We start from the raw sequence: 24,627 nt of genomic DNA, 5'->3' as shown, positions 1-24,627 counted from the left end.
GGAAGATTTAGAAAAATTTTGAACTTAGTATTCGGCCATTTTAGGAAGCAAACCCATTTTTCTTCGGTGAATTAAACTATTACTGGTGTGGCACTTTCATCAGATCAGTAATTTTACTTAATGAAGATGGCTTCTTTTTCTTCAGATTGATGCCTGGGCTCAGTTGAACTCTATCCCTGGGCAATTCACAGGAAGTACGGGAGTACAAGTCCTGACACAGGAACAGCTGGCTAACACTGGTGCCCAAGCCTGGATTAAAAAGGTACACAAACTGTCAAAATAGAAAGCTACTTGTTTTGATAATCACACATCAGAAATGCAGAGGCAAGTGACTCCCCTAGGTTCCCGAGTAAATCTGCCGTGTGCGCTCCAGGATGGACACTGAAGATGGGCTGAACTCCTGACACAATGCCAAATGTCTATGTATGGTTCCAGAGCCGCTCACTGTATATGTGGAGGTTGTTCTTCTTTTGTATTGTTTTGCTGTTGGTTTTGGTGGGGGTGGTTTTACTTAACTGTTCTGAATGCTAACTGTAGCAGGTGCTGTTGAGGACGTTCCACAGTTCCTGTTGGACTACTAACCTAATCATTTCAGAGCAGTGGTTCTCAAAAGTTTTCATCACGGGATACTTAATTACATACAGGTTTTGGTGGATCACTATCCCCAAGAGCCCCTTGCCACCCTAATATGCCATTCCTCTGTCCTTGTCCTCTCATTAGTGCCTGCCCTGCTTATAAATGCCTTTGCTCCTACCTTGCTCTTTTGACATCTACCTCAGGTCCCTATATGGTGGTCAGCTATTAGATACAGCAAGCGGTTGGGAGGCCCTAATTAGTGCTGCATGTGGTAAACTTGCCATGGGACTGAAAGGCGGTGGGGAGGAGGGCTGGAATGTGGGGTGGGCAGTTGCGAAGGGGGGGGGTTAACAGGGTGGGATGGGCTGGAGATAACCATCTGTGGACCACCATTTAGGTCCTGGTGGCCTCTGGTGATTCACAGGCTCAATTTGAGAACCACTGACTTCATGAAAAAACAGGATATATAAGACCTAAAATCAAGGGAGAGGACGGACATCTCATGCTACGAAGATGTAGGTGCACCTGGTCTCAGAATCCTGCAATGACATTTGTCAGCTCCACCTACGGCTACCTCATTCCTGGGGGAGTCTTAGGTGGTTATAAAGGGGCTTTGTGAAGAAATAAGGTCTGGTGAAGGGCTGTGGTTTGGCTGGATGGGTGATGGGAAATTTGTTTCAGGAGTACTGGCAGCAGCATAGCAGTGCTGAAACTGGGAGGCTGCGTGGTCTCTTGGATTGGGAAGGTTTCTTTGTCGCGCTGTACTCCTGACTCCTTGTGTGATCGTGGGCAAGTAATTCCTTGGAATTTTTGTCTCCCAAGTTTCAAGTGGCTGGAGACTGGTTCTTATTATTGCCTCAGAGAGTGGTAATCAGTGAAGTGATGGGTGCTGTTCATGAATGAGCTGAACTTTTCAACAGTAACATTTTGGTTGCTTTGGATATTTAATGCCTTAAGTTTCATAGCAAAAGCGCTGTCATTCTCTAGTTAACAGATTAAGTAATATAAGGCACCACACATCCTCACTGTGCTTGCTCGTTTTCCCCTTAGAAAATAGTTGCACGAATAGTACCTAGGGATTGATGTGGGGGGGAAAAAGGGATGATCTTAGAATAATTTTTATAATTGGCTTCATCTTAATACTAATGTTTTGTATAAATTATGAAAGTGATATTTGAAAAGTAGCTTTCAAAAAATGGAAAGGTAGCTTTCATATTAATGGGGAAGAATTAATTTATGTGGTGGCTTATTCTGTTTGTCACTGGATTTAAAACTGGGGCCCTCGATTTAGGTAGTAAGCAGGTTTTCTGCCACAGAACCACATATTCAGTCCTGCTTTATTCATCTGGCTTGAAATTGAGTGTTTAGGATTGTAGGAATTTAGACGTGTAGTACTTTTGGATATTTATGCACATAATAGTTGATGTGCATTGCTAGGCAGAACCTTCTGGAAGGGCTTTCATAGTAAAATGTGCTGTTTTGATTATGTATAAAGAACAGATAAATGTATGTACAAGTAGCTCCCTATATATTTTCTCCCAAAAGTACCAAACTATTGTCAATGTTTACTAGAGCATTTAAAATGATTCCACGTTACATTTTATATGGAATATAATCTTGGAAGTAATCATTTTGATAAATTATGTGTTCATCAGATCGAACTTTACATTATAGAAAAAAAATCAACACTAATAGGCAAAGAACCACTGAAGAATCTCTGCTTAATGAAAGCTGAAGGAGCATTATTTTATTAAAAACAGGCCAGCGCATTTAGAAGTCACTGGCAACTGAAAATTCCATTGGTATTGAGCATAAGTACTGTTTACACCCACCAATTGTGTTTACGAAATGTTCAAAGGGTCATTTGGCTTTTCTTGGACCAGCACTGTCATGTATTAAAAACCATAGAGAATGCCACCCAACAACCCTCTGTGTTCTTTTGTTGTTGTTGTTGTTTTAGAATAGTTTTAGATTACGAGGACTATTTCATCAGTACATTCATTTATCAGTAAAACATTGAAAAGGTAATTGGTTTTAAAGGACCTTTATTTTCTCAAATGACTTGCAACTTGATTTCATAGAAATTGTTGGTTATTGTGGGCTCATTAGATTCAGATAGCTTTTTACAGTGGGGAAAGAGACAGATGCAAAGATAATGACAAACAGAAGCAGAACTGGAAAACTGGGCTATTTGGGAATTTATATTATACTCTGTCTGTACAGTTGCCCTTTTTTTTAGGAGTGTTTCCTGGAAAAGAGGGGGAGATGAACCCGGAAGTAAGTAAAGTCATTCTAGGTCTGTAGAATCAAGGCAGTTGATACCCAAGCATCAGCTGACTCTTCTCTTTATACATCCACAATGCATGGCCTGCACCAAATAAGGAACTGAACCAGGGGTGTGTTTTTACCTCCGCAGCTGCCTCCTTCCATCAGAGCACCTTGTTGAACTTAATGTCTAATCATATGTCATTGGCATGTTTTCTACCCAACATTTAATTAGAAAGCTGGGAAACAAAGCTTATATATTTTACTTCAGTGTAAAAACATAACTTTTAGGTTAAGTATTAACTGAGTGATAGAAGAAAAAATAATGCGTACTTGCTTGCTGAGCTACCAAAACATTTTTTACTCAGTTAATACATAATGACATATATTTGGAAGTGAGCATTAACCTAAAATACTGTAATAATTGGAAATAAAATATAGTTCAGAGGTGTTTCAATTAAAAAGAAACAAACCAAAAAACCCACACAGGTCAGCAGCACTTCATCACTGGTAGATTGCATTGATACCTTTGTAAACAGAGGCACTGGACATTTCTTAATAAAGATGACTGACTTTTGACCGTGCTAGTGCACACAGTTGTGCAGCTTAGGACATTAAGTGGTTTGCTGCTTTGATGGAAATTATGGTTCAGTGGGTTGGATACAAGAGAGATGATTGTTCACAGAATAACCTGTGAACTTTCACCCCTCTGTATGGAAACTTGTTTCAGGGCCAAATCCTTGTAGCTGTCTTCTTGCCCCGGTCAGTGCCAGCCGTACTATTCACAACACTGCTGCTACCGAGGCCTAGGTATGTAAACATTTAAGGAGTTTCTTAAAAGTCTTTTTAACATCAAGCCAGGTTTTAGAAGAATTCAAATTTGGTATACTTACAGGGCATTTTATGTGCTTATCTTCCACTTATTTACATGTAAATTTATTTTGTTTCATAGGTATTTCCTAAGTAAAATTATTGATACTTGCCTTATAGTAGAATGGGGAAGAAAACTGGCTGTCAACTGTACGCTTCTTCAGTGTCCAAACTATTTTAAAATCATTTCTAGGCTTTATTCATAAACTAGGTATACATGAGATAATATATATTGACTGTTTTAACACTGCCTTCTTTTTATTTTGCAAGCTAAGAAGAGATACCAGTGAACCTAAATAGTGGACGAAAACAGGAGTGCTCTTTCTGTTGTTGTCTCTCTCTCTCTCTTTTTATTTATTTATTTATTTTCTGAGGGGGGGCACCAAGGGCCTACTGTTAAAATTGCCATTTGACTTTCAAAGTGTTGGTAATTATAATTAGAACGTAATGCTACAGAATGTATGCAGTATAGAAGAATTTAAATTGAATGCTATTTTAGATCTAGAAGTAAGAGTAAGATTTCTTTTAAAGTTACCACTGACTCTGTATTTCAGTTCTGACTGTAATATGGGGGCATTTTATCTGTTGGTTTTTTTTTTTTTTTTTTTTTTTTTCCCCTCTTTGGATAGGATCAGTTCTTAAGAGCAGCCCCAGTAACTGGAGGAATGGGAGCTGTTTTGATGAGAAAAATGGGCTGGAGAGAAGGAGAAGGATTAGGAAAGAACAAAGAAGGAAATAAGGAGCCCATCCTTGTTGATTTTAAGACAGACCGGAAAGGTAAGCACTTTCTGAAATTCATAATTTTAAATTATATATTTAGATTTTGAGTATCATTACTTTTTTATTTTTTAAACCTTATTTTGGTCCTAGTGACCTGAACTGGATACACAGATAACAAACATTTCTTTGCTGGAGAAGCCTTTAACACGTCTCTCACATAGCACTTTATTTTTATGGACGTAGGGCATGTTAGTTTGAACTTTTGAAAGGGCAACTTGCAGTGTTAGTTGCTATGAAAACCTGCATATGAGTTCTGAATATTCATGTTTTAAGAAAATTAAATTTTCCTTTTTATTCTTAATGAAGGTGACATATGCTTGCCTTTGTTCCTCACTACATTTATTTATTGTGTTTTGGTACATGCATGACATGGCAAGCACCTCTACCCATTGAACTATCTTGATCCACTGGTTGTCTATTTTTTAAAATGTTTTATGTATGTGGGTGTTTGTTTACATGTATGTCTTTGTATATTCCCAATGGTTGTGAGCTGCCATATGGGTGCCTGCAATCTAATCTAATTGGGGTTTTCTGGAAGATCAGCCATTGCTCCTAACTGTTGAGCCATCTCTCCATCTTGTTTAGTTGTCTTATGAGACAAGGTCTTGAGTAAGGCTTTGGCTGGCCTTGGAACTTATAGTGATCTTCCTGCTTTGTCTCAGGCCTCCATCATCACTGTTCTGGGTTCATTTGCTTGTCTTTGTTTCTAAGGGGTGTCCCCCCTCCCCCATCTTAAGACACTTTACATAGTTTAATTTCTCATTTTTGTTTTCAGTATATATGACCTTTTTGCTTGTCTTTTTAAAGCGTAGTATTTGTGTTGTGGGTTAAACCATAGATCAGCTGAGGTCAGCAGTATTAGTTCTTCATTACTTCTTATCTGGGCACCTTGGAACTGTTATTTAAAATAGGGGGAAAGCTTTGATCCCAGCAGAGGCGGGTATCTCTGTCCATAAAGCAAGTTCCAGGACAGTTCATGGCACACAGAGAAAACCCTCTTAAAAAACAACAAAGCAAACAAGAAAAAAAAAACTAAAAATATTGGCTTGGATCCCTAATCCCAAATTCTTGGGTTACAGGAATGTGCCAGTACAGTTTAGGCTTCATTTTTAAAAACTTGATTTATGTGGGTGGTGGCTCATGCCTGTAATCCCAGCACTTGGGAGGCAGAGGCAGGCAGATCGCTGTGAGTTAGAGGCCAGCCTGGTCTACAAAGCAAGTCCAGAACTGGGCTGTGGTGGCACACACCTTTAATCCCAGCACTCTGGAGACAGAGGTAGGCAGATCGCTGTGAATTTGAGGCCAGCCTGGTCTACAAAGTGAGTCCAGGACAGCCAAGGCTAACACAGAGAAACTCTGTTTTGAAAAACCAAACCAAAGAGCCCCCGCCCCCTCCAAAAGCAAACAAAACAAGACAAATCTTGATTTATTTTGAAGTACGGCAGTAAGTTGGAGTAAGTTTCAAGTGTCTAGTAAACAGTAGCTGTGAATCCAATAAGTGGTATAAATCTAGGGCACATCCATGTTGAAATTACTCAACATAATGTAGGGGTGGATTCTCAGACAGTGGTTGTATCCTACAACAGGTTTGAAGGATTTAGACTAGCCTATTTCTAATAATGGAGTGGCTGAGCACTTGCTGTATAATGGAAAATGGGAGGGCACCATTGAGGATTAGTCCTGTATAGGGAGGGAGGGAGGGGCTGTGATAGAGTGTCATCTTTGGGACATTTTCTTTTTCACTGTGTGTGTGCACCTTTGAGGTGAGGGCATATAAAACAAAACAAACCAGATTCTGAGATGCTTACAATTATAAGACACTTCTGTGTACTCACATGTGCACCTACGTGGAGGTTAGAGATCAGTACCTTCAGGCACCAACCCCCTTGATTTTTCAGTGTCTCACTGGCCTGGAGCCCAGCAGATGTAGTATGCTGGGATTGCAAGGGTGCCAACACAGCCAGCTTTTCAAAGTGAGCTTGGGTCTTGATGCAAGTGCTTTGTGGCTGAGTGAGCTCTTTAGCCCCTAAGTATGTTTTCATGGATATACGATTATAAAGTAAAGATAAATATACTGAGTAAGTTAGTGTTGATCTAAGTCATCTGGAGCGATTTATTTGAATGGGGTTTTAGGCTTCAGTAGTGGGAGGTAACTTTCGTCCATCTATTATAATTTTAAGTAAAAAAAATTGTAGATTTGACTTTTCCCCCTTTTTCTTTGGAAAGGTCTTGTTGCAGTAGGAGAGAGAGCACAAAAGAGGTCTGGGAACTTCTCTGCTGCAATGAAAGACTTGTCAGGTGAGAACAAAGCCCTGTTGAATTCTTGCTTCACCTAGACCTTGAATTCATAATTCCTTGAAAAACTTGTGGGAAATTTTTTATAATGAGTTGTTTTTCTCCTTACAGGCAAACATCCTGTGTCTGCCTTGATGGAAATCTGTAATAAGAGAAGGTGGCAACCACCTGAATTTCTCTTGGTCCATGATAGTGGCCCTGATCATCGCAAACATTTTCTCTTTAGGGTAAATATAAACTAATTATTTATTAATTTTAGAGGGTTATGGGATGAATGTGATAGAGCCATAGTGTTGATGTTCTGTGGGTGGGTTACAGATGTGCATGTGGGTAAAGTGGGTAAAAATTAAAGGGGAGGGTTTTTGGTATTTTCTAGTGGGATGTTGGGTTAATTAGGTACGGAGACCTGCAATTATTTTGCAGTTTCCTTTTTTAAATGATTTGCTGCTTCTGGGCTGAGATTAATTTATATAATACGGGGGTTTATAATTTATAAATTATTTTTAGAATTTAGTGAAAAGTACAAAGCTAATAGATATTTAAGTTTGATGCTGTTCTTATTGTATGTTTTTCTTGAATAGGTATTGAGAAATGGAAGCCCTTACCAGCCCAATTGTATGTTTTTCTTGAATAGGTATTGATAAATGGAAGCGCTTACCAGCCCAGCTTTGCCAGCCCTAATAAGAAGCATGCTAAAGCCACAGCAGCTACTGTGGTTCTTCAAGCAATGGGCCTTGTACCAAAGGACCTCATGGCTAATGCCACTTGCTTCAGGAGTGCCTCACGTAGATAGATTGAGGTTTTATATTAATCATTTCAGATAATTTTACTCTGCATCACAATGTATTTCCTCCTTAATGTTGTAAATATTTCACAATTTAAGACATTGTGTAAAAAGCAATCTGTACAAACATCTCCAGGCTTTGGTTTTTTGTACCATGGAAATTGTATTTAACCATACAGGGTTTTGGTATGTTTATATTGTTTACCTTAGTGATGTATTTGTTTAAGTGGCTAACATCAAAACAATTGTTTGAGGGCATCAGTAATATTCAGTGTGGAATGTTAAATAACGCTTTTATACTGTATTTTGTACTATGATGTAACTCCCCTTCCTTATGGCTAGGCTGCTGTAACACTTGCCTATAATCAGTGAAGGGCTGTGCACCTTGTACTATTTCAAAATGGGTTCTGCTGGACAGATACTGGGCCAGTGTTATTAAGGTAATAAAGCAAGATCTGTTCCACAGGGCTAATGCCACCATCTCCCCCTTACATTTTTGTAGAAGTTATGAAAAGAAAAGTGAAATGTTGTGTTTAAGTCCTGCATTCCCATTAAAGCCACTTGGGTGATAAGAAGGGAGTCAAAATGGAAGTCCAACTAGAATTTTACTTCAGAGGCCAAGTACATATTTAGTATGGCTTGAGTTGTGATATAGTTTTACTTTGATGTGCATTTTGAATTTCAGCTACACCTAGATAGACGTAAATAATAAAAATGCTGTAACCAACTTATCTAATAAAAATTGGCAACTGGCCACTATTTTGTTGACTATGAGAAAGTTTATGTTAATTTTTTAGGGGTCTGATAGAATATTCATGTGTATACAGTGGTGTTCATCTGCTATGTCTCTAAACTTTTATTTTCAAAAGCTTAAGGCCCAAATACAAACTTCTCTGGAATAAATGTGGTGTCTTATTCTCTGGCTTTATGGAACACATATAACTAAGTACTATTATTTCTTACTCAATACTTGTGATTTCTATTCACGTTTATTTAAAAATGCTGAATTTTACACACACATGCAAACATTGCTTGTAAGCATTTGAATACTAAGTTGCCATGACTGAGCATTCCACACTATCATCTGACTGAGAACAGAGGACCTAGAAGTCATTAGTACGGAGTCATCAGCAGTCAGCTTTGAAGTAGTGCACATTTCCCTAGTGAATCTCCAGAGAACCTACTACTAACCCGACTATTAGACATGCTGTTATTCAGACCACTGGTTTCTATGGAATAATTGCTACAGGTGATCTCAATTTCTTGTCTGTAACAAAACACTGATGTTTAATTCAGTTTTGTACTAGAGTTACAATGAAGTTGCAGGGATAGAGAATTCTTATTCAAATTATTTGAGGTTTAAGGAAACAGCTTTCATCTTCGTATCTGGAAATGTATGAAAATAATAAAAGCAAAGTGTTGATTTAAAACCTTTGGATGTGGGTGTAATAGGTTTAAGACATTTCAGTATTTTAAAATATATCTTCCAAATGATCTTTAAAAGCCAGAGGCCTAAGAATCTTGAGTTTCCTTGCTAGGAAGCTTTTTCCTCAGAGATTTCCTTTTAGGCTTACTTTGGTGTTCAGGATCTCCAATTAAAAATGTAGTTACTCATGTCCACGTTCCGCAAGGACGACTTCCCCAGCAGTGGCATCTGACTGAGCTGCTCCAGGGTTTTAGGGTGTAGCCCACAGTTAGCAAGGTCCTTAAGAACATCTTTCTGCAGAAATACAAGTCCACATCCATATGCACATTAGTTCTTGAACACTTAAGTTTTTAGTAGTCAACCATAAAGACTAGCAAATAAATGGTTCATTCATTGATTATAATAATTTCTATAGTTTAAAAATCTTAATTTTTTAAAATCAGTCTACTAAACTTGATAGGTATCCAGTCAATTAAAGGACTGTTAACTTTAAAAAGTCTAAAGATGGCTAGAATTCAGAGTACATCAGTAACTCAAGCAATGCTGGGACACGGTCCAGTGTTTAATCACGTGCTGTGCCAGTGTGATGACCAGACTTGGCTACCCAGAACTCACATGATGCTGACAGTGTGTACCTGTAACTCCTGCCTCTGAAGATGGAGCTCACAGCAGACTAGCTGTGTTAGCACATGAAACCCCAGGCTTCTGTGTGTATGAGCAGCCCCTACTGGTTACCCTAAATACATGCAAAACTGCAAATAACATGTGCATACATAAAAAACAAAGGGCCGGAGATGGCTCAGAGGTTAAGAGCACTGACTGCTCTTTGAGAGGTCTTGAGCTCATTTCCTGGCAACCACATGGTGGCTCACAACCATCTACAATGGGATCTGATGCCGTCTTCTCATGTGCAGGCACATGCACTATATATATAATAATAAAGTTTTTTTTTTTAAAAGCTTAACTATATAGTAAATTGTGTTTCTATAAACTATAAACAAATCAGGAGTTTAAATTTCAGTTTGAGGGCAGTAAGTACTTTTGGTTTGTCTAGTTTTTAATATTGCCTGCCTGAATTCATAAAATTTATGATAAGTGGATATTCTTCCTCAATTCATAACTTGCTTTCTAACTTGCTACAAATTTGGCTTATTGTGACATTTACCTCAGCAAGAGGACACAATCCACAGCTGAGTCTACTCACTTCATCCGGGTCTTTATCCAGTGGCAGGCAGACATTGAACACAGCAGTTGGCTCATGTGCATACAGTCCAGCAGAGAATGACCCTCTCTGTGAAGATCTGAGTAGCATGGTCACAGAATGCAGAGCGTGAGGCATGATGGGACCTGTGATCTCCAAACTAAACTGATCTCTGTATCCAGAAAGAGCTTGTGTCTTTACATTAATACTTCGTGCCTTCAGAAAATTTAAAGAGTTACATTTTTATTTGGGATTTCTTTGATCCTGAGACTACAAGATAATACATAACATATTGCTTCAATTTCCTAGTTTTTGAGCTCTAAAAAAAATATTTTTGGGTATGTGCTTACATTGATAAATAAAATGGGGTTTCTCTTAAATGTCAAGTGAGGAAGTGATTACCAAGACGTTTTGTCACCAATTACATACAACTTATCCAGTATGGAAAACCCCACAACATTCACTGAGCACAGGGGCTCATGTCTATAATTCTGGCACTGAGGACGATCAAGAGTTCAGGGTCAAGCTGGGCGTGGTGGCGCATGCCTTTAATCCCAGCACTTGGGAGGCAGAGGCAGGCAGGTCACTGAGTTCGAGGCCAGCTTAACATACAAAGCAAGTCCAGGACAGCTAAGGTGACACAGAGAAACCTTGTCTTGAAAAACGACAAAAAGAAAAAAAAAGTTCAGGGCCATCCTCTCCTCCAGTGAGCCTGAGGCTCGTCTGGACCCAGTCTTAAGTCGTGCTATAGGCAAACAAGTAAAAGGGACTTGGTCTAATTCATGTCCATATCTATATATTCTTCGATAGAGCCTCCTGTAGTGCAGGAGATCTTGAACCGATCCTGCCGTCACACCTAGCTTTCAAGTAATTTTTAATGGAAAAAACAAAACAAAACAAAACTGGGAATGTAGCTCAGCATACAATGTTTGCCTAACGTGCCCCAGATCCATGGTTCAGTCGTAGTGCAGAACAACAAAGCCCAAAGTATGCTGCTACAACTGAAAGTCCTAAAAGTGTGTGTGTGTGTGTGTGTGTGTGTGTGTGTGTGTGTGTGTGTGTGTGTGTGTGTGTGTGTATGCACGCACGCATACACAAACACGTTTTTCTTTGGACAGGGTCTCACTATGTAGCCCTAAACTGTTCCTGAACTCACTGAGATCTGCTTTCCTCTGCCTCCCCTGTGCTGGGATTAAAGGTGTAGCCACCCTGCTTGGCCTGGAGTTTTCCCAGATGTGTGGCATACCAAGTTGTACCCACTCCCTGTGGGGTAAGAGGGCATCAGACTCCTTGGAACTGGAGTTACCAATGGCTGTGAGTCAGCGTGTTGGTGCTGGGAACTGAACTTGAGTTTTCTGCAAGAGCAGAAAGTGCTCTTAAATAATCTATTTCCCAAGTCCCTAGAATTACAATTTTTCTTTTAAACTGAGATTTGAGCTAAGCATAATGGCACACTCCTTTAAACCCAGTCCTCAGGAAGCAGAGAAAGGTGGACAGCTATGAGCCTGAGATTAGAGTGGTCTTCGCAGCCAGGGTTACACAGAGACCTTGTCTTTAAAAACAAAACAAAACCAAAGAACAAAAGGCATGACTATCTTTAAGGAAATGACTACTACACTTAAGATCTGCAGTGTAGATGTAAAATACTTGCTTACCTTAAGCATTTGCATTGAGGCACCTCGGAAGGCTATCGGGGATAAGAGCGTTGGTGGGAGGCCTGCCTGTGCACCTGAGGTAGCAACTAAACTCTTGCAGTTGATCAAAAAATTGAGCAGTGTGAAGGTGTTGAGTCCTTTGACCAGTACAACAGACTCCGGTCGGTGATCCATCTGTACTTCATGTTTTTCTTTACGTCTGAAGATGAATCAAGGAAAGAACAAAAGAAAACCCACGCCCGTGCAGACAGCTACCTTGATTCCAGATACCTAGGACTCCCTGTCCTAGAAATGAACAGAAAATTCAGAGATGACCATCTGTCAGAAAGCAACGAATCACTAACTCAGTGGAAGGATACAGCTTGATAGAGAGCATGTCGGGCTTTTTAATTTGATCCTGAACACCTATCTCTTCCAGCCAGGAAAAACTTTCTTCTTCATCTTCATCACTGACTGCTTGTTCCCTAGGAAACTGCTATAGTTAGGAGTACATATTCACGAGGGGCTGGAGAGATGGCTCAGCGGTTAGGAGCATTGTCTGCTCTTCTAGAGACCTAGGGTTCAACCCCCACATGGTATCTATACTAATCACAGCCATCTATACTAAGATCTGATGTCCTTTTCTGGCGTGCAGGTGTACATGCAGATAGGGCACTCATATACATAAAAAAAAATCTTAAAAAAAGAAAAGAAGAATCTCTCACAGTTTTATCCAGACACTGTGGTGCATGCCTGCAATTCCAGCACTCGGGAGGCAGAGGCAGTGGATCTCTGTGTGTTTGAGGCCAGGCTGGTCTACAAAACAAGCCCAGGACAGCCAAAATTACACAGAGAAACCCTGTCTTGAAAACACTTTAACAAACTTATTTTTACCGAGTTTGAAATAGGGAATTCATAAAACTTAAGAGAATATACAAAAGCGTCTGTAATCAACTCACTCCTCATATTCAGGGTTTGGGTCTTGAACTTTCTTCTTACGGGCACTTTCTTCTAGTAAAGGCAGAGAAAATTCAATACCTGCATTGGAAAACATTAATTCAGTTTCCTTCAATTAGCCAAGAGTGTCCTACTATTGGGGTACACAGACCAGGTTTTCTAGTAAAAGGACTTGTTTCTATCCTTCTCTCTCTTTCCTGATCCACTAATTGATGGGCTAATCCATTTTTTAAAATTAAAGCAGAAGGTTAGATGATTTGCCACATTAAAGAATTTATCACTGGTGAGATGGCTTAGGGGGTGAAGTCAGCCAAGTTTTACGCCCCTGAGCTTACTGCCTAGAACGCACATGATGGAAGCTATGACTCTTTCAAGCTTTCCTCTAACCTCCAAGTGTGCCATGGTCTGTGTGTACCCACAGAAACACACATGTACCCAGCAGAAATGCAGACATGTCAAAACAGTGTTTGAGAAGCAGAGCACAAGACGGGTATGGTGGCACACACCTTTAATCTTAGCACTCTGGAGGCAGAGACAGGCTGATCAGTGAGTTCAAGGCCAGCCTGGTCAACAGAGTTCCAGGACAACCAAGGCTACACTTACCTTGAAAAAGCAAAAATACAAAAAATACAAAAAAAGAGTATGTTCAATAAGACAGTGGCTCATAGGACCTACTATGCACTTTATTATAGAGACCAGAGAAGCGCACTAACTTCCACCCACATTTAAGAGACAGCTTTGCCAGCAGGAAGGGAAAAACCAAACCAAACCAACAACAAAAAACTGAAGAAATGAACTATATTTCATAAAATAATATTGATAACCAATTAGTAAGACAATCCAACTTACTTTGTAGACCAAGCTGGCTTCAAACTCACAAGAGACCCACGTGCCCCTGCCTGAGATTAAAGGCGCACGCTACCACTGCCCAGCTCAAAGTATTTTATTTGTATGAGTGTTTATGTCTGTGGAACCACTGTGTGCCTGGTGCTTAAAGAGGCCAGAAGAAGGCATTTAATACCCTGGAACTGGAGTTACAGATGTTTTTTAGGCACCACATGGGTGCTGGGAATCAAACCCAGGTCCTCTGTAAGAGCAATCTATGTGCCTAAACGTTAAGCTGTCCATCTCTGCAGCCCCCAAAGTTTAGCATTTAAGGCAAGAGGAATCTTCAACATTAAGCCTCCACTATTACCTTCATTTTTCATAGCTTCTCTTAACCCTCTAGTTGTAGGAGACATGAGCGCTGTGATCACGTCGCTGCCTGCTAATCCTGCTGCACGGAACAGGACAGTGAACTGGTAGGTACAGACGTAGAAGTAGGGGCAAAGCTTTGTCTTCAGCAGGTTATACAAAGAGGTAAGACTCACAGCCCTACGAAGCAAAACAGCCTTCTCAGGTGTTAAAAGATTTTAAACTTAATTCTGAGAATTTAGCCTGACAAATAGATAAAAACCCAACAGAAATTTTCAAAGACTGGGCTTCTGCAGCTGTGTGATCTTGCTTTTGAGACTGCAGTTGGCACAGTACAAGCTGATGGCTCTGCCATACCTTGCAGGTGTGACCAGATGTTCTTTCAAATAAGTCAATAACTGGTCGCAAATTATGAGCAACTTCTGACTAAAAAAGCCTCAGTTGACAAGACTTACAGTTATCTATATGTTTATCCAGTGCATACATTGTACACTGTGTATCATACATTTGACAGTGATGAAGTTGCGGTAAAAAGCAAATATATTAAATCCTGGTCATTAAGTTTCTGACAAAGTCCAGAAACAAGGAGAACCATCTGCCATTAATACAGCCAACCAACAGAGTCCTGCTCCTGAAGGCTCACTCACCTCTGGAATGCACACTTATACCATCTTACCAGTCACTCATTAAAGTGTGTTGCAGGGCTTCATCGTTTGACCAAGGACTCGTCTTTCCAGCTATTTTCCTATCTGCTCCAATGCGAGGGAACATCGGCAGCCACGGGAAGGCCGGGTGAAGCCAGTAGACAAGGCTCTGCTGGAAGGCGCAGCGCAGCTCACTGCAAAGTGTGGGCTCCTACGTTGCAGTGGGCAGAGTGGGTGATTTTTACTTATCACAAAGATAAAATTTCATCACAGACACTGAATATATCACACACTTAGTCTAATCAATTTTCTCAGAATTTTAGTTTTAATTGGATGTAGTGGAACACACTTTTTTTGTTTGTTTGTTTTTTCGAGACAGGGTTTCTCTGTGTAGCCTTGACTGTCCTGGACTCGCTTTGTAGACCAGGCTGGCCTCGAACTCACAGCGATCTGCTTGCCTCTGCCTCCCAAGTGCTAGGATTAAAGGCGTGCGCCACCACCAGCTCGCTGTGGGACACACTTTTAACCCCAGCACTTGGCAGAAGGCTGATCTTTCCGAGGCTGGCCAGGGCTATGTAGAGAGACTCTGTCTCAAACAGCCCTTCCACGCCCCTCACCCCAGAAAAGGTTTTTAATTTTAACTATATATAAACCTGTGCAGTACAGGTCTCAGCAGTGGCAACATGGGTTCTCTAAAGTAGCAGTAAGCTCTCTTAGTAATGCACTGAGCCATCTTTCCAGCCCAGTCTAAGAATTTTGTTTTGTTTTTTTTTTTTTTTTTTTTTTTTTAAGACAGGGTCTCTCTGTGTTAGCCTTGGCTGTCCTGGACTTGCTTTGTAGACCAGGCTGGCCTCGAATTCACAGTGATCGGCCTACCTATGCCTCCCAATCCCAAATGCTGGGATTAAAGGCGTGTGCCACCACGCCTGACATGAATTTTTAATGCTTTTTATAGGAGGCCTTGGCCACTGTGTCAGAGCTTAAAATGCAATCTGTGTACTTTTGCTTTCTGGACAGGAAACAGTATGTTGATCATGCCCTGGAAAGAGCATACACGAGGAGATGGGTCATTCTGTCTCTGCCTTTCCTGAGAACTAGATTTTGGATGATGAAAGGAAGGATGCGCATGGAAGAAAGACACGTTCTTCCTGTAGGAAAGTGCCAAATAACTGCCAAGGAAAACCACCCTTCCCCCAAGGAAAAAAATCTCAAAAGCAGTAAATCCTAGTAAGTAAAGATTACAAACAGATCTGATTTACTTATTGAGAAATGTATCTCAGCCTCTTTTTTTTTTTTTTTTTTGGTTTTTTTAAGACAGGGATTCTCTGTGTAGCCTTGGCTGTCCTGGGCTCGCTCTGTAGACCAGGCTGGCCTCGAACTTAGAGAGATCCCCATCTCTGCTCCTGAGTGCTGGGAGTAAAGGGGTGCACCACCACTGCCCAGCCATCTTGTCCTATCTTAAACAAACCTTTATGGACTAGTTTGCACTGATGAGCTACTTGCACAGAAATTAAGCTACTCTGAGACTATTCCAGAATTCATTTATTCTTTGAAAAGAACTAGAGTATGGCTGGGTATAGTGGTGCATGCTTTTAATCTCAGCACTGGGAAGGCAGAGGCAGGTGGATCTCTGAGTTTAAGGTCAACCTAGTCTACTAAGTGAGTTCCAAGGGCTACCAGGGCTACACAGTGAGACCTTGTCTTGAAAACAGACAAGTTTAACAAAACCACCACTACTACCAACAACAACAAAACAAAAATAAAAACAAACTCGGAGTATGTCCTTTGTAAGAAAAATCATTAGCTATTCAATAGCTATTGTAACTCAGAAATGGAGTCTGCACATGCCAGAAGAACAGAACACAGTGAGTGTGCTTCTACATCTAATTTAAAACACTAACAGAGACTGACAGGGGCTAGAGCGAGTTTCAGTGGCTAAAGGAACCTAAGTTTGGAACCCGACGCCCACACAAGTTGAGATTCTCCTGCGCCTGCCTGCAACCCCAGCACTGAGGAGGGTGGAGGCCGGAGGAGCACTGGGGCTCGCTGGCTACCAGATTAGCTAGGAACATGTGAGCTCCAGGCTCACAGAGATCCTGTTTCAAATGATCAAGCGAGAAAAGAGGACACAGGACTATCTATCTCCTTAGGCCTCTGCACGTGCACGCACGCACGCACGCGCGCACACACACACACACACACACACACACACACACACACACACACACACACACACAGCCCTTCCCTCTCAGGCGCCTTCATTTCAGACTTACCTGTATATTCTGGGGTAAGGTAACCTCTAATGCCCTACAATGCTGGACAAGTCCTTGGGCTTCTTCCTGCGCTTTCAAATGATCTGCCCAGGAAAAGGGTTGAGAAGAGGTGAAAAGGAGCCGAGTTTTAATACTCCAGTCCACAGGTAACTCAGTGCCGTCTGAAGACCAAGTGTCCGATTCAGAGGATGATATGTGTTGACTCTTCTAGAAAACAAAGAACACAAAAATTACAATTTCAGGAAAATTCTTTTAATACAAAGTTCTTGGTTATTCCACTCTTGATCACTGAACGTCCACATTTGTGAACGGTCTAACACTAAAAATGTATTATACCTGCCAAGTCTGGAAGGAGGCAAAGCAAGCTATTAAGAGGTCTCAGGCCAGGGAGATGACTCAGCAGGTACTGGCCATGCCACCAAGCCTGAGTGTGTGTGTGTGTGTGTGTGTGTAGTGGTGGGGGGAATGACTGACCCCTGAGAGGACACAATAAACAGACCAATTAAACACAAAGGTTTGGTGGGGGTGCTGGAGAGCTGTGTTTCACCATGCAGCTTTTACACCTCTGTCTAGTAGTACTATCGACATAAAGCAGAACCATGCCCAGTGTTGTTTTCCCTAAGACAGGGTTTATCTAGCTGTGGCTCTTCTAGAACTCATTCTGTAGATCCCAGCCCAGCCATGTTCCTAGTGTGTAAAAAGTATCCTGGAAGGCCTTGATCAATGCCATCAGGGCTGAGGCCTGAACCACTGAACCAGGGCTAAGGCCTGAACCACTGAACCAGGGCTAAGGCCTGAACCACTGTGAACCAGGGCTAAGGCCCTGAATCGCTGGGATCAGGGCGAAGCTCCTTCTTTAGGTTTAGTACCACTCTGAAAGGGTTTAAGGAACATTTCCTCAACTTAGAAAAATCAGACAGACAGACCACAGTCAACCTGCTGATCATGTCCACGTTCTCCACCGTAGAATAAGAGTTCCCTTAGGAAAGGCCATCCTCAGATCCGGCAGAGGAGCTGCCTCCAGAAGGCTATGTCAACGCTAGAACGGTCTTGGGACCTTTTCCAGCCTGTTCCCATCAGGAACTTCATCTCTCTATACTGGGGCAGCCGACTGCGAGTCAACATGAAGGAGTCACTAGGTTTGATCCGTAGCATAAACCAGGCTTTGGCCACCAAGTCCACACCTATTATCACAGCATCTGTGTGGCAATGATCACTCTCAAGTTTCTGTTTTCTTTTTGGAGACACAGCTACTACCTGTGTATCTGAGGATACCAACCTTTGACAGACCTTCCTTCACTTTCTTGAGAGCTATAGTTTTAAGCGCGTACCATTATGTCCCGTATTTATGTGATTCTGGGGATCCAACCCAGAGGTGTCTGTACACTAGGCAAGCATTTTACAAACCAAGGTAGAGCCCCAGACTTCGGATTAGCTCTTCAAACTATTTTTTTAAAAATGCTCTGAGAAGTGTGTTTATTTGGACACACATTATAATCCTATTGTGAAAGTATTACTTGGGCTAGGCCATCCAGATGGCTCAGGAGGTAGAGGCTCTTGCTTCTGAGCCTAGCTGACCACCTGAGCTCAACCCTGGCACTCCTACTCCACACACACAATTGTGGCACACACACGCAATAAAGGTAAATTTACAACGTACCTGGGATAGTTCGGTAACAGTTCTTTCATGAGATGCCTCCTCCCACATCAAGTTATTTTCTCCATTAGAATCTGAGAGCTAAGGTTAAAAAGAGTTGTCCTTTAAAATAAGCAACGAGGGAATTAGTTTTAAATAGGTAAGCGCTCATCTGGCACACCAGAGGAGGGTGAGAAGGAACTCAAATCCACGCAGTACCAAAACGCTTCACTTCAGTTCTGTGCCTCAACTTAACAAAAAGGGAGTGAAGGCCAGACTGATACATAAATCTGAGACCAAGAGATCCACAAGGCTTTATGGGTAAGCCCAACATTTGTAAATTCTGACACGACTTTTCCTCAATAGTCCTCCATGTCCACAGTAAATAATTTCGAGTGCCCAAAAAAAGGAGGTCCTAAGGGATGGTGAGAAGGCAGCTTCTGTGGTTGCTCATCGAGCTGCCTTGCAGGACAGGTTGTTCTGAGGACTTTCCGCGCTACCTTCCCGGGTATCTCTTAAGCCCTTCTTCACAGGGCTCTGAGGGTAGCCATCCCTGGCTCAGGACCTCAGGCGGCGGCGGCTGTTCGCGCCCATCCCCATCCCTCACTCCCAGCAGCCCCACGTCGAGACTCACCAGGCCCAGCGCTCTCTGCGGACCGCGGGGCGGCTCCTCGCCGGGCACGTCGGCGACCCGTGGCCGGTTGTCCAGGCGGGCAAAAGGGTTCCTGCGGGCGACGGTCGCGGTGGCGCCGCCCCTGCCGCCCGCGGTCGGGAAGGGGCGCAGGGGCAGCCCGGCCTCCAGCGCAGCGCGGCGGGGAGCGGGCTCCGGCCCTGAGGCACCGTGGCTCCGAGACCTTTTCCGGCGGAGCCGCACAATCTCGGGCGGCCTCTTGAAGCTAGGCGAGTAGCCCGGTACCGAGACAGCCATCGCGAAGCGGAGGGGTAGCTCCGCAGCCCGGCTGGGGCTTCCCGCGCGCTCTGGCCCCGCCCCGCCCGCGCGCTGCTCGCGGACTGGAGGCTCACGAGGCCCCGCCCCTCCGAGGCCCCGCCCACGCAGAGCATGCGCGCCAGGCCGCCTCCCCGCCCCGCCCCACAGATTTCTCGGTAGCCGCTTCCGGCCTGGCGCGCGCAGCCCGGGGCGCTCCTTCTGCGGTTTGGCTGTGAGGCGGGGCGTCGCCGAGGTACTCGTCACCAGCGCCCATCACCCCACAGGGAACGGAAGATCAACACTACTTTAAGTCGGCAGCTGGTATAGCGTCAGGCCCGGGTGCCGGAGCCTGAATGCAAAGCAAATAGTTGTGGAGATGGGCAGCAATGTCATTCTGAGAGATGGAGGTGGGCTGGGGCCTTGCTGCACCCCACAGCGCAACAGAGTACCCAGAAGAGGGAAAGTCAGCCAGCTTCAAGCTAGCCTCAGGCCAGCTCTTCCATCCTTGTCCCCAATGCCCGGCCAGCCCAGCCCTCTATGTAAATGCTATGCCACTACTACAGTACCAGGTACTATGATTCTGTATAATCTTGGAGAAATTCAGGTGAATGAACATTTAAAAACAAATTTTAAATTCCAATGGATTAGAAACTATGAAATCGGAAAATACACTCAAATGCTAAAATAATGGCAACAAAGGCTTGTTCAGGAAGGTGCTGAGAATGAAATTGATACAAAATCAAATTACGTTTTCACGGTATAGCAAAAGCTTGTGACAGGTGTATTGATAGAACAGTGTGGCTTTTGCTGAAAGCAGTTTTCTTAACGGAAAGAATTTTATATCAGAGGCAAAGTGTACAGATACAATAACAAAAGGGTTCTGGAATATCCTCTGCAGATGTTAAAGAGTTATCGGGATTGTTTGCATGTTAGTTTTGCAAATATTTTTCAAATATGTCAAAAAATCAAACATCTTATTATGGCAGGAATACAGGCTTAAAGATAGAAAAACTTGTTTTATCTTTCTTGATTTTTCTCAACAATTTCCAAAGAAAACTGGCTTCATATACTGGTATGGGTGCATCCGACTGAGGTCTGGGAAGGAGAATTAAAATTGAACAACTTGCTTTTTTCTTTCTTGCTTTTTCTGAACAACTTCCATGGAAACTTTTGCCTCATACAGTGGAATGGGTTCATCAAGTAGAGGCCTGAGGAGGAAAAGTGATCAGAAATGTCAGGCACAGATGAGTAGAGCACACAGGATGCAGCAGACTGTGCATTTGGTTGTAGGCCTTTAAATAATCCGAACAGCTTGGTGGTAGTGCACACCGTTAATCCCAGCACTGGAGAGGCAGAGGCAGGTGGATCTCTGTGAGTTCCAGATCAGCCTGAGCTATTCAGCAATCAAAAAATTTTTTACCCATTAATATTTCTATGGTTTACTCTTCTTTCCTTTTAAAGACAGGCTTGTCTTGTTAGATAGCCCAGCACAGTATGGCCTAGAACTCATGATCCCCGCCTTAGCCTTCCAAGTGCTGTGAATACAGGCGTGTGCCCCAATATTGGGCTAAAAGTGTTTAAGTTTTGAAATAAAAATATGCTACTTTATCCCTTATGTAACTTTTACTTATAAGTGATATAAAAGCCCAATTTAAACAAACATGGTACTTTTTTCCTCTTGTCAAATTATGGATTGCCTTGGCAAGAGTTCTGAAGACAATGGAAAGGTGAGACATATGCAGAATAGAAGTTAGGGAGACTTTCTCTGTGAGAACACCTGATGCTGCAACCAGATGCATTCTGAGAAATAGAAAAGAACAGCTGTTTATCTAAAGTGGATAGAAAATGGAAATGCTAGATATACCAGAAAGCTGGAATAAAAACAACTGCCCACTTTGTTTCCTTGAGAATAAAAATATAGCAATGATTTAGGTCTTTCGTTTATTTGGTTTTTTAGCATACCTGAAAATACCAGCTGATAACTTCTCCATCACATCTTTTAAAATACGTAAATGGGAGGACTGTTAAGGTGGCAACTTAACTGAGAGGGGATTAAATAAACAAGATGCTGGACACAGGTCTCCCTCATTTTCTTCTTAAAAAAGATTTGTGCTTTCAAAGTCAAAGTGGTATTACAGCAGCTAGAAACTGTCAGTCACGTTGTTTGTTTTTCTAGACAGGGTCTCTCTGTATAGTCCTTCCTGGCTGTCCTGGACTCGCTGTGTAGACCAGGTTGGCCTTGAACTCACAGTGATCCACCTGCCTCTGCCTCCCTGAGTGCTGAGATTACAGGCGTGTGCCACCACACACTTCTAAAGCAAAGGGATACTTTGAGAGAGCTGAGGGGCCATACACTTCTAAATACAAGTGGTGAAGGGAGCAAGCTGGCCCTCGAGAGCAACTGCGGTCATCCCAGTGAGGCGGCTGGTGGAGTGACACACGGTCCCCATCTATGCGTTATGCACAGGACTCAGCCTTACCTGTCTTACATGAAGTAAACATATATCAAGTAATTTGGTTGATAACAGGTTCAATTTGTTGCCATAAATTCTTTCATTTGTTTAAAAAGCTACTTAATATGCATCTATTTGTGGTAGTTTTAATGAAAAATGTCCCCTACTGGTTCATATATTTGAACACTTGATCCACTGTTGGTGGTGGTACGGAAGTTATAGGACCTTTAGAAGCTACAGCTTTCTTGGAAGAAGCAGTTCACCAGGGGCAGGCTTTGATGGCTAATGGCCTGGCCTAGTCCCTGCTTCCTCATCTCTCTGTTTCCAGTTGTGGATAAAGGTGTTTTGTAAACCCAGGTCCCACTCCGATGACAAGCTCTGCCTTCCAGGCCCTAATGGAACTGGACACCAAAGTAAACCCAGCCTTCTATAAGCTGCCTTTGGTTGTGGTGCTTATTCATAGCAACAAAAAATAACTAATTTGCTCTTTTACTAGCAATCAAAATTATATCTATATTGAGACAAAAAAAAATAAGGCCTGGAAAATGGCTCATTGGAAAGATCATCTGCTGCCTTTGGGGAGAAGCCAGGTTTGGTTCCCAGCACTCACGTGGCAGCTCCCAAGCGTCTGTTACTCTAGTTTCAGGGAATCTGACACTCTCTTTCGGTCTCCTTGGATACACAAAGACACAGACACGTCAGGCAAAAATAAAAACAAACAAACAAACACCCCCACCCCCCGAAAAAACAAAAAACCAAAAACCACTTCCAGTACCGATACTTGTAAAATTCCACTGTAAACATTTTGGACTATCTTGTGCAATGGCGCCGTCATAGTAGTTAAGGACAGGACCTCGTAATGGCAGGTTAAAAACGACAAAAAAAATTCCACCTGCCTCATCCTTTACCAGCCGTCAGCAGGGGTCAGACCTGGGCTGTGTTTATGATTCTGCCTCTGGCTCCCTGTACTCTTGGGCACCCTGGAGCCGCCTCTGCAAACACCAGCCTTTTCACCTGTGAAATGGAGCTCCATTATTCATACCTCATAGATTTACTGTTCAAATATGTAAGATCCCTGTCACACTGTCACTCATACTCAAGCAAAGGTTACAGCTAATTATAATTTCTATGGTTACATTGAAAGAATTAATGAGTAGAGTACAAGGCAATTTGAAGCTAGCAATTCAAACCAGTAGAAAAAAGGATATAAAGATATTTTCCCTGTTGTGCACTTGACAAATTCCAAACTTCATCATTAAGGAAAGCCACCGTTGCTCCCTTGAGGAAAAGGCAATGGCTATCTGGAGGATCCAACTTTGATAGAAGAAACAAAGACAAAACAACCACTATTAAGTTGAATAGCACAACAGTGCTTAAACTAGAAAACCTTCAATACAAATTGAACATTGTAGAAACCACAAAAACTCAGCTACAAACTTCAACAGACATTTGTTAACTCTTATGTTTTCCTCCCTAGGTTACAATGAAATAACTAGGACAGGGCAGATGCAAGGCCAGTTTAGAATCCGTTGTCTGTTGGAAAGTCTAGACTGGCAGATTAGATTATACTATTTGTACACTAGCTATGATAAAAATTTCAATTAGAACTGTATTGAAAAATATAAGTTTGGGGGGGGGCTGGAGAGACGGCTCAGAGGTTAAGAGCACTGGCTGTTCTTCCAAAGGTCCTGAGTTCAATTCCCAGCAACCACATGGTGGCTCATCTGTAATGAGATCTGGTGCCGTCTTCTGACATGAAGGCATACACCCTGGGAAGAATAATGTATCCATAATAAATAAATTCATTTTAAAAAAATATAAGTTTGGGAAGTAGTTAACCTACACACATATATAGTAATATCACATTGGGTTGTTAAATTATGATAATATTATTTATGAATATTTCATTACAGTTCTGAAGTTACTGGAAAGAAAACTTTTAGGGTCTGGGAGATGGCTCAAGTACGTTTGTCCCACAAACACAAGGACCCAAGGTTCCTCTCTTGAAAAACAAAAACAAAAACAAAACAAAAATATCCAGAGGGCACTTGCACAATGAACTAAAACTGTAACTCTTGGTAACTGACTGAGCTTCCCTGCTGGGTAGTTTGGCCAGTATGTTCCTAACATGGAAAAGAAGCTACTGCTTTAACCATAGGGCGTAATCAGAACTTACACTGATCGCTGCTAAGAACACTCCCTTGGTGCAATAGCAAGGCTTTGTTATTTCTGATAATACCTGAAGGTTTTCTTCTGTTGTTACCCAATGGCCTCCAACGCCAAGAAGTGTGATGATGTCATGCTTATGTGGTAGTTGTGATTTTACAGCTGGTTCATCATCTTTACTATATAATCTCACTTTTAAGTGGATAGTTAAAAAAGAGAGAAAAGGTATATTTTATAAGAATATGACAATTTATTTTGCATATTAGTCTTTTTTATAGTAAAAGACATTTTTCTTAGTAAAAGGCAAACAGTTAACTTTAAGCCATATCAAAATGTAATGTATACGTAATTAAAATTAAATGCAAACAAAATAAATTTTGATTTGGAAGCAAGCAAGGTATGTCTCATGCTAATTCTATCAACCATAGCTTAATACAATGGGATAAAACACTGTCTCATTAAAATACCAAGTCGCACGCACGGAAACACACATTTGCAAAGTGACCACATTGAAGTCCACTGCTCACTTCCACTGACTGACTGTT

General features: G+C 42.0%; 3 protein-coding genes across 15 annotated transcripts in view; 1 reads left to right on the top strand and 2 right to left on the bottom strand.

The window, feature by feature from the left end:
* Positions 1–8,329, top strand: part of SON (SON DNA and RNA binding protein) — a 33,498-nt gene extending 25,169 nt beyond the window's left edge. Inside the window, exons 8-12 of one of the 5 annotated variants that reach the window (XM_084801851.1) lie at positions 146–262; positions 4,341–4,488; positions 6,718–6,789; positions 6,898–7,013; positions 7,421–8,329. In XM_084801851.1, the coding sequence (XP_084657977.1) occupies positions 146–262; positions 4,341–4,488; positions 6,718–6,789; positions 6,898–7,013; positions 7,421–7,579 (612 nt within the window). In that variant the 3' untranslated portion in view covers positions 7,580–8,329. Of the gene's footprint in view, positions 1–145; positions 263–341; positions 901–3,571; positions 3,652–3,793; positions 4,318–4,340; positions 4,489–6,717; positions 6,790–6,897; positions 7,014–7,367 lie in introns of those variants that run through there. The other 4 variants (XM_084801852.1, XM_084801854.1, XM_084801853.1 and 1 more) reach the window with 4 other exon arrangements.
* Positions 8,330–8,540: 211 nt separating this feature from the next.
* On the bottom strand, positions 8,541–19,573 carry DONSON (DNA replication fork stabilization factor DONSON). Of its 4 annotated transcripts, none has more exons than XM_084801864.1 (10): positions 19,170–19,570; positions 18,560–18,637; positions 16,900–17,106; positions 14,659–14,837; positions 13,984–14,162; positions 12,791–12,869; positions 12,212–12,316; positions 11,853–12,051; positions 10,162–10,413; positions 8,541–9,290 (listed from the first exon to the last, which is right to left on the bottom strand). In XM_084801864.1, exons 1-10 carry the CDS (start codon positions 19,461–19,463, stop codon positions 9,153–9,155), a joined length of 1,710 nt encoding a protein of 569 aa, XP_084657990.1. In that variant the 5' UTR covers positions 19,464–19,570; the 3' UTR covers positions 8,541–9,152. The 4 variants fall into 4 exon arrangements, 2 of the variants coding, with proteins under 2 accessions (XP_084657990.1, XP_084657991.1); XM_084801865.1 differs by having other exon boundaries at positions 10,201–10,413; positions 19,170–19,565; XR_014783268.1 differs by having other exon boundaries at positions 9,149–9,290; positions 10,201–10,297; positions 19,170–19,573.
* A 455-nt stretch (positions 19,574–20,028) lies between these two features.
* Positions 20,029–24,627, bottom strand: part of CRYZL1 (crystallin zeta like 1) — a 39,581-nt gene continuing 34,982 nt past the window's right edge. For all 6 annotated transcript variants that reach the window (XM_084801869.1, XM_084801871.1, XM_084801870.1 and 3 more), the window contains 4 exons: positions 24,156–24,274; positions 23,125–23,230; positions 21,426–21,471; positions 20,029–20,671 (listed from right to left, as the gene is read on the bottom strand). In XM_084801869.1, coding sequence (XP_084657995.1) covers positions 20,572–20,671; positions 21,426–21,471; positions 23,125–23,230; positions 24,156–24,274 — 371 coding nt within the window. In that variant the 3' untranslated portion in view covers positions 20,029–20,571. The remainder of the gene's footprint in view (positions 20,672–21,425; positions 21,472–23,124; positions 23,231–24,155; positions 24,275–24,627) is intronic.

This window comes from Acomys minous (genome assembly GCF_964271855.1).
Source record: "Acomys minous genome assembly, chromosome: 11".
NCBI lineage: Eukaryota > Metazoa > Chordata > Mammalia > Rodentia > Muridae > Acomys > Acomys minous.
The sequence above is the reverse complement of the archived record's forward strand: the minus strand, read 5'-3'. Positions and strand labels throughout refer to the sequence as shown.

Excerpts from the sequence above, each read along its gene's own strand:
- DONSON (XM_084801864.1), bottom strand. The coding sequence starts at position 19,463 with ATGGCTGTCTCGGTACCGGGCTACTCGCCTAGCTTCAAGAGGCCGCCC. Across the intron at positions 17,107-18,559 it reads CTGTTACCGAACTATCCCAG|AAGAGTCAACACATATCATC; the intron begins GTACGTTGTAAA and ends TTTGTTTTCTAG. Across the intron at positions 12,317-12,790 it reads CCAAACCCTGAATATGAGGA|GGAACAAGCAGTCAGTGATG; the intron begins GTGAGTTGATTA and ends GCAGTTTCCTAG.